Raw genomic sequence first — 12,378 nt, 5'->3', positions numbered from 1 at the left:
CTTATTACACCTTTTCACATTTTCATGTTTTGCACATGTAGCAGAAAACTGTGATAATATTTCATCCATGGTTTTACTGAAACTTACTTAAACTGCTTCTTCTTGTATGGTGTCTGCATGTTTGCTGACTTTGAACCCAGATGTTTCTCTTGCATTAACAAATATGAAAATCTAGGGCAGTTGGAGGATAGATAAAGAGTTTTTTTGTGTCTCTTTGAACTTTTTTGATTCAATAATAGCATAATTTTAGAAAAAAAAGACACATTTTCTTAATCTCAGAGTGTCTGCTGAGATCAGTGGGTGAATTTCAGGATTAAAATTAAAATAAAATTAAAGACTGTATTAAAAACAAAAATATCATGGCACATTGACCATTTTTCATTAGAAAACAGTCATATGAGACATGAAGACATGTTGTGAACTGATAAAAAAGCCTCCACAAGGAGTCATGGGTCAAAACTTTTTATATTCTGGCCATTATTTTCAAACATGTTGCACCAGACAAAGCTTACATCTGAATTTATTTTTCTGGACTTGTCAGGTGAATATGGCTCAGATTAAGTCTAAAAATACATTTTCTAATGAAAATGAGACAAAAACACTTGATTGTTCTGCTCTTTTTATGCATAATTCACATGTTTTCCTAACACAGTGAGTAGAGAAAGACTCTTATTTTGTAGGAGTAACTCCCTGTCTTGGTTGCAGGTTCCAACGTCTGCACCTCCAGAGGAGCCAGCACATGTAAGCAGTGTCTGGCAGTTCACCCCAGCTGCGCCTGGTGTTTCCAGGAGGTGGGTTTCTTTTCTGCTTCACTTCTTTCAGGGCCGGTGTTTGGGTGGTACCGAGCTCCTCGTCAGACGCGTAATCTGGCTCAGAAGATTTCACACACACGGACGGTTTGAGTGAATGAGTTCAGGTGGAAACACATTTTTCAGAGTGTCTGAACCTTTTTTTTCTGTTTGTACACAGTGAGCAAACTTGTGTGACTTTATGAGGGTGTTGTCATGTTTCCTGGATCTCACTAACGTGTGATGATTTAATAGTGTTAGAGTCATCCTGGGCGTACACAGACGTTCACTGGAGTGTGACATTTTCTCATGATGGCTAAACCAGGAGCTTGTGTTGGACTTGATTTGCAAAAAACTGAAATCTTATCAAGTGTTTTTGTCTCATTTTCAGTAAAAGGTCTTCAACCTGTGGCTCTTTGACTCCTTTGAAGTGGCTCCTTGTAGCTTTAAAAAATTTGTGTTAATACGGAATTTTTATTTTTCTTACAGGGGGTAAATTTTTGATTTTTTTTAATATTTAGAATTTTTCAAATTTCAAACATTTTGGGAATTTTAGATTTTTGATTCAATTTCCAAAATTTTTTGAAAATTTTGGAGAATTTTTATTTATTTATTTTTTTTTACAATTGACTGCTTTTTTTAAACTGTGAACATTTTTTTTTAGATTTTTTGCTAAATAAATAAAAAAGTAAGACATCGCTTGTACAATTTTAGTAAAATACAGAATTTTTCTTTTTCTTACAGGGGGTAAATTTATGAATTTTTTGAATATTTTCTAATTTTTCAAATTTCAAACATTCTGGGAATTATTTATTTTTATTTAAATTTCCAAAAAAAATTAAAAATTTTGGAGAATTTTTATTTTTATTTTTTTAAAATAATTTTATTTTTATTTTTTAACTTTAAACATTTTTAAAATTTCAATTCTTTTTTAGATTTTTACTAAATAAATTTAAGATAAAAAAAATGAAGACATCACTTGTACAATTTAATAAAATACCGATTTTTTTTCTTTTAGTGGGTACATTTTTGAATTTTTCAAATTTCAAACATTCTGGGATTTTTGGATTTTTTTTTAAATTTTCCAAATTTTGTGAAAATTTTGGATTTTTTTTTTAAACTTTAAACATTTTTCAAATTTCAAAAAATGTTTTAGATTTTTGCTTAATAAATTAGAAATAAAAAACTAAGACATCAAATGCATAATTTAATAGATTCGAAAAACTTCTCATTTAGAAAAATATTCACTTGATTTAAACTATGTATGGTATTTTATTCACTGTATAATCTTAATTGGGAAGATAAAATTGATTTTGTGGTTGAGGAATAACTTAAATCCAAGTGAGCTTTAAAATTAATCTGAGACACATTCACCTGACCAGTCTAGAAAATGTCTCGTTTTAAGTTATTTAAAGACAAAATTTAAAAAAAAATCTGCCAATGGAACAAGAGAAAAGTTTCTTTAGACCTCATTTTAGGCTTTAAATAACTCAAAACAAGACATTTTCTGGACTGATCAGCTGAATGTGGTGTACATCGAGGAGAAAAAGACGATTTTTTTACTTAAAATGAGACAAAAACACTTGATAAGGTTTCAGTTTTTGCAGTGCATGTGAAGGATTTGTTGTAGATATTGTATTTCAGGGTGTTTTTTGGTCAGAGGCAGAACTTCCTGCCTGTAAATGAATCCATCATGGCCTCACTCCTCACACAGCTTTATCACAGATGGTCGTTGTGTAAATACAGACGCTCTGATTACATTTTAACCGTTAAAGTGCAGATCCTGTGCGTGTAGCTTGAATCAGATCCTGTTTTAAATAAATGAGCTCTCCTCTCAGGATTTTGGACAAAGCGCTTCACGCTGTGACCTGAGGAGTAACCTGGTGGCGGCGGGTTGTGCCCCGTCAGCCCTGGAGTCCCCGAACAGCAGACTGCAGGTGCTGGAGGATCGTCCACTCAGCAACAAGGCGGCGGGGGCCACGCAGGACGTCACCCAGATCAAACCGCAGAGGCTCAGCATCACTCTCAGACCAGGTGGGGTTATTAATCCACAGGGATGGAGGGGCTGGTCATGCCTTACTGAGGTAACATCACTTCCTGTTTTCCGTCAGATGATGCAAAGCGCTTCACGGTGAAAGTCCGACAGGTGGAGGACTACCCGGTGGATCTCTACTACCTCATGGATCTCTCCTACTCCATGAACGACGACCTCTTCCGCCTGAGGACTCTGGGTAAAGGTCTCGCTGAGGCCATGAACCGCACCACCAGCAACCTGCGTATGGGCTTTGGCGCCTTCGTGGACAAGCCGCTGTCGCCTTACATGTACATCTCCCCGAAGGAGGCTGTGAAGAACCCCTGCTACAGGTGAGATGCTCTTTAACAAACACCTCCTCGGTGGTGTTTGCTCATGTCTGATTGTGGGAAGCCGTCTCGTTATCCAGGTGATGTCATGATTGTGTGGACGGCTTTAAACACAGTGTAAGACGGGGAAAAGTCGTGCCGTCTCAGAGTCACAGCACTTGTTAAAGGCTTACAAAGTGCTGGGTCAGCTGCTCTGAATCAGCTCCAGGTAATCCACCCAGAGGTATCACAACGCAAACCAGCATCACTCCACCCACAGGCTCCTCTGTGCGCCGCTTTGGTTGTTTAAAGTCATTTATTTTCCTGCTAACTCGCAGCTCGCTGAGGTCCGGCCTCCAGGGCTGTTTGGAGAAAAGATAAGAGAGGAGGAGAGTTCAGGGCGAGGGGAGCAGGGGAGTGGAGGGAAAGGGAGACGAATTCTTCAGAATTTCCATAATTCAGACGTTCATCGTCCCCAGAGGAGAAACCCGCTATCTTTGAAAAGTTTCCGAAAGTTTCTTAAACTGTTGGATGAATTCTCAGGATATTTAACTCACATAATCATGTTTCTTTGAGGATGATGAAGTTTGCTACTTCTGGTGACTCTCTGACCTTGGGTTTTGCGCCAACAAACACAGTTCGAGCAAAAACAAAGACACAGTTTAATGGAGGATTTTAACAAGCAAAAGGTTAAAGAATCACACTGCAAAAAACTGAAATCTTATCAAGTGTTTTTGTCTTATCTTCAGTAGAAAATGTCTTTTTAGACCTAATATGAGCCACATTCACCTGAGCAGTCCAGACGAATGTCTTATTTCACGTTATTCAAAGACAAAATGAGGTCTAAGACATTAATCTAGTTCCAAGCTAATTTTTGAGCAAATTTCTCTTGTTCCATTGACAGATTTTTTTTTTACTTTTTGTCTTTAAATAACTTGAAATAAGACATTTTTTCTGGACTGCTCAGGAGAATGTGGCTCTGATAAATTTTTAAAGCAGGGTTCTGCAACTTTTACTTTAATAAAGACTATATAGTGAATAAAATACCATACATAGTTTAAATCAAGTGAATATTTTTCTAAATAAGAAGTTTTTTTGATTTTATTAAATTCTACATGTGTTGTCTTAGTTTTGTTTTTAATCAGTCAGCAAAAATCTAAAAAAAAAAATTAAATTTAAAAAATGTGCAGGGTTAAAAAAAGTAGAAATTTCAAAATTTTAGAAAAGTTTCAAAAAATTGTGGATTTAAAAAAAAAAAAAAATTCCCTAAATGTTCAAAATTGGAAAAATGTGAAAAATATTTAAAAAAATAAAAATGTACCCCCTGTACGAAAAATAAAAATTTTGTATTTTGCTTTTTTTGTGTAAAAATATTTTTTTTCTTTTAAATAAGACAAAAATAGTTGATTAGATTTAAGTTTTTTGCAGTGAGCTGATCAGTCTGAGTTCGAACATTTTAGAAAATTCTGGCAATGGAACAAGAGAAAAATTAAGCTAATTTCTGAGGACATTTTTCTTGTTGGCGCCATTGGCAGATTTTTTTTACTTGTTACAGCAATTCAGACCTCATTTTTGTCTTTAAATCACTTGAAATCAGACACTTTTCTGGACTGGTCAGGTGAATGTGGCTCAGATTGAGTCTAAAAAGACATTTTTTACTGAAAATAAGACAAAACACTTGATAAGTTGCTTAGAGCACTGCAAAAAACAAAAATCTTATGAAGTGTTTTTGTCTTATCTTTAGTAGAAAATGTCTTTTTAGACTTTATATGAGCCACATTCACCTGAGCAGTCCAGAAAAATGTCTTATTTCAAGTTATTTAAAGACAAATAGGGTCTGAATTGTTTGGAAGAAAAAAGTTTCTTATATTAAGACATCAATCAATATCAAGCTAGTTTTTGAGCAATATTTTTCTAACTCCATTGGCAGATTTTTATTTACTTGTAACAAACAATTCAGACCTCATTTTTGTTTTCAAATTACTTGACAGTCTAAAAAGTGGAGATGGACTGATAAGGTTTTTTCAGGGCCGATACCGATACCAATTATGAGGAGTGAAGGAAGCTGATAACCGATATTAATTTGGAGTAAAAGTGAAAATACTGGCGTCAAAACTCCAACACTTAACTGTGTTTAAAGCCTTTAAGTTCATTAAACAGCTCCCAGGCTCAGCAGCTAGACTATAAAGTAAAATAAAAACTTAAAAAAACAAATAGCTCCCTAAAGTTTTTTACAGTAAATCAAGTTTTCCAAAAAATGTCTTAAAACACAGTCTAAAGTTTAATTTCTTATCGGCCACAGGGTTAAAAAAACGCAAATGCTGATATGCTTCAAAATACTAAATATCGGCCCGGTCAAAAATCGATCTATCTCTACTAAAAAGTCTATTTCTACTGAAAATAAGAGAAAAACACTCGATAAGATTTCAGTTTTTTGCAGACTGACGTTGCTCAGAGATCTGGGCGCAGGCAGACACAACGGGGAACTGTTGCTGATTAGCATGCGCTGGTTTCGACCTCCACTGTCACACGTGTTGTAAATAAAAAAAGTAACATCTCTAGCATCTCTCACATCATGATCTGTGTCTGACTGACAGCATCAACACCACCTGCCTGCCCCAGTTTGGCTACAAACACGTCCTGACTCTGACGGAGGAGGTGAGCCGCTTCACGGAGGAGGTGAAGAAGCAGATGGTGTCCAGGAACCGAGACGCTCCAGAGGGAGGCTTTGACGCCATCATCCAGGCCGCGGTCTGCAACGTGCGTATGGATTCCTGATCGACACAGATCGATCAAAGACGATTAAGACGCTGATTCTGATTTGTTTAATGTGACTCAGGAGCAGATCGGTTGGCGTCCCGGAGCGTCCCACCTTCTGATCTTCACCTCTGATGCTAAGACTCACGTGGCTCTGGACGGACGTCTCTCTGGGATCGTGCAGCCACATGACGGGAAGTGCCACCTGAACTCAGACAACATGTACGACATGTCCACCACCATGGTTAGTGTGTGCTGGGAGTGTGTGTGCTGAGTGTGTGTGTTTGATGCAGACAGGAGAGGAAGTCCAGTCTCTAACCACGCCTCCTGTCTCCGCAGGATTACCCGTCCCTGGCTCTGATCACAGAGAAGATGTCCGAGAACAACATCAACCTCATCTTCGCCGTCACCAACCCCGTGGTTCCTCTCTACCAGGTCAGCCGAGTCCACACAGACCACGTTTTACTTTGAGGTTCCTGGATCCTGCTCTGGAAACTGAATCACCTTTTTATGTTGTTCAGAATCAGCAGGATACAAACTCACTTTTTCCAAAACTGGAGCACAATGAAAACTAACTGCTCTCTAAAAGGAAAATAATCATTCATTAAACAATTGATGCACAAAAATACTGAGCAGACAGACGTCAGGAGAAGGCTGACTCTGAGTTTTCCAGGATGCTGAAATAAAAATCTCTGTCAGCCGTGAAACAGCAGAGGATTGGTACAAGAAATTTTGAGAAACAAATGCAAAACAATGATTTTAAGTTACCACAAAATGGCCTTTTTTTTGCTAATTCTCTCCTTACAAAGATATTATAAAAAAAACCTTTACACTTATAGCACATAAATCATCTCAAACTGATGTCACAGCATGTTGTTAAAATTAAATTTAAGACCATACGTTCATAATGATTGTAGTAAAATACTAGTTTTAAATGGTAAACATAGAAAAAAAACATATTTTCATTTATCATAAGTCCTAAATAAGATAATACCTAGGAGGCCGTTTACACAACAACGGTTTAAGGGTGAAACACAACAGTTTTGATGAGTTTCAGCCTCTTGTTTACACTAATACAGCATGTTACCTGACCTAAACACAAACTTTTGAAAACGGCCTCCAGAGTGGGATTTTTCTGAAACGCTGCCGACACCGTTGCCGTGTGAACAGTAAGCCCCAAACAACCGTGTTGAGCTTGTGCTGCTCAATCTCCTGAATCTGTGACTGTCTTTAACAAAACGAGCATCTGTTGCTCCACTTCTGCTCTTAGCATTCACCAACACACAATACATGATCGGCTCAACTCTACTTCAGAGGAGATCTCCCAAAAGCTGATTCTGGACAAGACAGTTATAGCACCACCTACAGGCCTGGCATGCTTACTACAGCATTTTCAGTCCCTTAGCGTTTCTGTGTAAACGCAGATGTTTTTTTCGCTGCATTTCAGCATTTTCAGATGAAACGTTCGGCCCAATTCTGATTCACATAAATCAAACGGTTCCATGTTTAGGTACCTGAACCCATCCTTGTGACTTTGAGGGAGTGAAAGAGTAGGAGGTTTCCCATGCTGGACATGAACACGGCATTGCAAATTTATATATTGAAGAATAGATATGTTATGCTACGGCAAAACCGGACGTAAGTTGGGGAATTTAAACGCGCGTCACGCCCAAGTCTGGACACTGGACTATTTTGACAAACCGGGGAGATCACCATCAAGGCCTGCTGCCTCTCCCTGGTAATCCACCTCCACTGGCCCTGCCTGGCTGTTCCCTGAGACCTCATCCTCCACCCCCGACCCATGTTCCCGGAGGTCTCCCTGGGGATAATGAAGGGGTGGAGGAAAGAGAGGAGCACAGAGAACTTCCATCTTTTCCCTGGCTCTGCCCCTGCCCCGCTCCTCCCTCCTCTCTATCAGGCTCAAAACTCCACTGAGGAAAACACAGTCGGACTCAGTGATGACCCGTGCAGCAAATCCAGCTGGGAACCAATATTTACAGAACTTACCTTCAAAACCTGTCTCCTCAGAGACTTTTTTTCTGCTCTCTGTAGAGTACACACGTCGTATGGTATAACTCTGGATTATGACACACCGCACAGATTATTTTTATAATCTGTGCGGTGTGTCATAATCTAGATTATTATTTTCTCCTCCATCTTTCAGCAGGGTTGGAGTTGGAGCAGGTGGTGGTTCCCCCCCAACGTCGACAAATCAGTGACGTCGTGGGGGAATGTTATCTCTGATTGGCTGCCGCGGCACAGCCTCAGGCAAATTTGCGTAGAAAGTTTTATTTTTTTAACTCGAGTGTAGAGGCGTCTGACGCCCAAACACATCAACGCACCAAACGCGTCAAACTCGCTGTCTGGGGTGAATTGGCGTCCAAACTCGTCTTTGAATTGACTTTGTATGTAACCTCGACGCAAATTCACATCCGGTGTGGCTGTACCATTAAACTTTGAAAACTTTGAGATTTTATTAAAAAACATATTAATATTTTTTTCCACATAAACACACGAAAGAATTGAAAATTGGTATCACTGGGTACTAATACCGCGCATCGGTACCGCATTTCAAATATGAAATGTGTTACTTCATTTTTACTGCTTCTCTTTTGCGTTTTCTCTTTCTTATTTTACTCTTTCTTCTTTTCAGTCGTTTGTATTTGTCTCCCTTGTTCCTGTTTGTCTTCCCTTCTTTCCTCTTCATTATTGAAACTTCTTCTGTCTGATTTTCTTTGTCCTCTTCTTCCTCTTTAAATATTAACATTATATTTCTTTTATTATCACTGAAGTAACAGTTTGTTCACTTGTTGTTTGTGTAGCTGTTAATTTTGCTCTTTGGCAGATTGTTTAAAGCCTGGCCTTTTACAGTCCATTTTAAAGTTCTTTTATTTGTTTTTTACATTTTTTTTGCTTTCAAATTGTTTTTAAGACCAATGAAACAGTTGTTTTCGATGGTTTATTTGTTTTATTCATTTGCTTATTTGTGCCTGCACTATCTCTTACATGCAGCACTTAGTTTCAGCTGTGGTTGTTTTTAAAGTGCTTTATAAATAAAGTTGAGTTGAGTTACTTTCTTCTCTGAATATGAAGGACATTTTCGTAACCCTGTGTCTGACTGATCAGAGTTTTTTTTACAGTTTTTTATCAATTTAAAGTCTTTTTGAAGTCGTTATCTGTAACTTACTTGAAGTTAAACTCAATATTTCAGGGTTTTGATCGTTCTCATAATGAAAACATGTTTTTGTGTCTGGTAGAACTACAGCGAGCTGATTCCTGGCACCACCGTAGGAATTCTGTCCAACGACTCGGGGAATGTTATTCAGCTCATACTGAAGGCCTATGCTGTAAGTGTTACACACACACACACACACACACACAGAGCTCGGAGCAGACAGTGTTTCAGGAGATGACATGTGTTTGCTGACACACACCCACAGCGTCTGAGTCACACACACACAGCTGAGCCACAGTCTCAGAGGACCAAACGAGCAGACTGAGTGTTTGAGTGGAAACGCTCGGAGCAGGTGTTAAATCTGTGACGAGATTAAAATCAGGAAACACTGACACCGATGTGTGTCGTCATAAATCTACATGCTCATACTCTCATGTGTTTTTGCTGTTTTTACTTCTTCCCTGTTTCCAGAAAATCCGTTCCAAGGTGGAGCTGGAGCTTCAGGACGTCCCTGAGGAGCTGTCCTTGTCCTTTAACGCCACCTGTCTGAACGGGGAGCTCATCCCTGGACTCAAATCCTGCTCTGGTCTGAAGATCGGAGACACGGTCAGTCTCACTTACGCCATGTGCACTGCAAAAAACGGAATTCTTATCAAGTGTTTTGTCTTATTTTTAGTAGATAACGCCCTTTTACACTTGCATTCACCTGATTAGTCCAGAAAAATGTCTGATTTAAAGTTATTTCAAGATAAAAATGAGCTCTGAATTGCTTGTAACAATTTAAAAAAAGGTAAAGGAAAGAAAAGTTACTTTTACTAAGACATTGTTCAAGTTTCAAGCAAATTTTCAGGCAAATTCCTTAAGTTTCAACACATTAGGCTAAATCAGCCTCTAGGAAGAAAACGTACCAAGTGCCATGATGGTGCTGTGGTAGATCCTGTGGCCTAGGTTGACTTTCTCAAAATCCTGCTTGGCTAAGCTAAACTAAATGTTTAGAAACATAGCCAAATATTTAGAATCAGGACATTTAAATGTAACAATAAACATTTAGATAAAACTAGGGGTGGTTGTATCAATCCAAATATCGATACCAACGTTGGTATTGATATCGAATGATACCAGCGTAAAAAGATTGATACTCTAGTTTAATTTTTTTCTCCTGCATGCACCGACTGCTGCAGTATCATGAAATGGGGTGGAGCTCCCCCTTCCCCTCCTGCGTTTTGATGTGCAACCATCACGTGGCTTAGCGGCGCCAGGGAAACAAGAAAACATGGTGCAAACAAAATGAAAATAAGGATACATTAAGATATAATAAGATAGGTGTTACCGTAAAGATTATGAACACAACAAATGATCTCCAAGAAATATTTAAATATATTTAAAATGAAACTGAAACGTAAAGGTAAAAAAAAAAAAAAAAAAAAAAAATCTGCGAAATCGAAACAAATATTCTGAATATCATACGGCTCAAGCTTGGTTAAATATAAATTTTTTATGTTTGTTTTGGTGTAAAAATTCTTTATACTTTATTATTAAAAAATCAGCACAATAATGGGAGAACTTTATTATTCTTTTTGGGTTGTAGCCTTCAACTCTGTTCCTCAAAAAGGATTTTGTTTTAATTTTACCTTAAAGTGATATTTTTTTGCTGTTTATTTTCTTAAGAGCAGAATTTAACACAAAACAATGTTAAGGGGAAAATTTATGTTGTTACTGTCCTGTTGTTTCTGAACAACCAAATTTTGTAATCACCTTTAAACTTTGCCCAAATTCTGTCCTAGATTTTAACAACTTAATCAAAAGAAAAAAAAATCACAAAACTCCTAAAGTTCAGCAGTTTGATGATACATCAACCTTAAATATTAAAAAGTATCAGTATCAGTATTAGTATCAGCGATCCTGGCCCTGTATTTACTTGGTATCGAATTGATACCAAAATTCCCAGTATCGCTCACCTCTAGATAAAACATTCAATATTTATACATATTTGACAGATATTTCTCTAAATCTACAGAAAAGGTGATGTTTGGAGCTAAATGTGGAGAAATCGGCGTCCCATAGAAGCTTGTTAACTCAAACTAAAACATCTCAAAGTTTTTAGACTTAAACTTCAGACACAAACTGTCTCTAAATCAAAAACCATGGCGCTGATGACCAGAATCATGTGAAGTCGCTCATGTCTCTTTCCATTTCCCTTTTTGATGCTATTCACATCTTTAAAGACTGATTTTCCCTCAAAGTGCCACCGAGCAGAAACTGAAAAGAGTTTGTCTCTCGGCTTCTTCTTTAAAGTGTGAAACGTAAAACGCTCTTTCCTCTTCGGCTTTAATCACAACAAAGTGTCGGCTTTGAGATCTTCTTTTTTCTGTTTTGCATATTTTCTTTATCACAGCTTTCTTGGCTCCTTTCCCTCTCCTCTCCTCACTCCAGGTGACATTTTTTGGCCTCCACACATTTCTTTCCCTCTGCCTCAGCTCCTCTTATTTTCACCATATATGGATTTCTTTCCACATGTGGCAACTTCCCCCTTTTTGGATGTAAACCAGATTGATGTGTAATGCCAAATGAAAAATTACTTTTACTAAACACACATGGAGGCCTGCCCTCGCTGATACCTTCCTGCTTCGCCAACCGCTGGCGATTAGACAACGCTGAGAGTGTTACACGACATCCAAACGTGTGGTAGTTTGTTACATCATTTACTCTGAGAGGATACACAAAAAGACAAACAACACAAAGGATCTTTTTGCCTTAAAGAGAGTAAACACCAAACATTTCAGTCTTCACAGTCTCACTCCCCTCTCCCATCCAGGTCTCCTTCAGCGTGGAAGCCCGAGCTCGCGGCTGCCCCAAGCAGAAGAAGAAAACCTTCATCATCAAACCCGTGGGCTTCAAAGACTCCCTCTCCATCACCGTCACTTTTGAATGTGACTGCAAATGTCAGAGCAAAGCCCAGCCCAACAGCCCCAAGTGTAACCACGGCAACGGCACCTACGAGTGCGGCATCTGCCAGTGCCACCCGGGCCGCCTGGGGCCGCACTGCGAGTGTGCAGAGGGGGATTACAACCCCTCGGAGCAGGACCGCTGCAGTGGACCCTCGGGCTCCGGAGGACTTCAGTCTGCCATCTGCAGCGGGCGAGGGGACTGTGTGTGTGGGCAGTGTGTGTGCCACAACAGTGACTTTGGGAAAGTGTGGGGGAAGCTGTGCGAGTGTGACGACTTCAACTGTCTGCGCTACAAGGGGGAGCTGTGCTCAGGTAAGAGCTGACGAGAAATACGGTACGGTACGGTACGGTACGGTACGGTACCGTACAT

The 12,378-nt window shown here is 38.8% G+C and overlaps 1 protein-coding gene across 1 annotated transcript in view; it reads left to right on the top strand.

Moving 5' to 3' along the window:
- Positions 1-12,378, top strand: part of LOC141785033 (integrin beta-3-like) — a 33,640-nt gene that overhangs the window by 103 nt on the left and 21,159 nt on the right. The window contains exons 2-10 of the mRNA XM_074663106.1: positions 706-791; positions 2,627-2,822; positions 2,900-3,152; positions 5,726-5,888; positions 5,968-6,129; positions 6,225-6,320; positions 9,143-9,232; positions 9,532-9,666; positions 11,876-12,320. Of these exons, the coding sequence (XP_074519207.1) occupies positions 706-791; positions 2,627-2,822; positions 2,900-3,152; positions 5,726-5,888; positions 5,968-6,129; positions 6,225-6,320; positions 9,143-9,232; positions 9,532-9,666; positions 11,876-12,320 (1,626 nt within the window). The remainder of the gene's footprint in view (positions 1-705; positions 792-2,626; positions 2,823-2,899; positions 3,153-5,725; positions 5,889-5,967; positions 6,130-6,224; positions 6,321-9,142; positions 9,233-9,531; positions 9,667-11,875; positions 12,321-12,378) is intronic.

Source organism: Halichoeres trimaculatus, unplaced genomic scaffold (assembly GCF_033239565.1).
Source record: "Halichoeres trimaculatus isolate MK-OKI-2021-1 unplaced genomic scaffold, fHalTri1.1 fHalTri1_scaffold_23, whole genome shotgun sequence".
NCBI classification, from domain to species: domain Eukaryota; kingdom Metazoa; phylum Chordata; class Actinopteri; order Labriformes; family Labridae; genus Halichoeres; species Halichoeres trimaculatus.
This window is presented reverse-complemented; position numbering and strand designations above follow the sequence as displayed.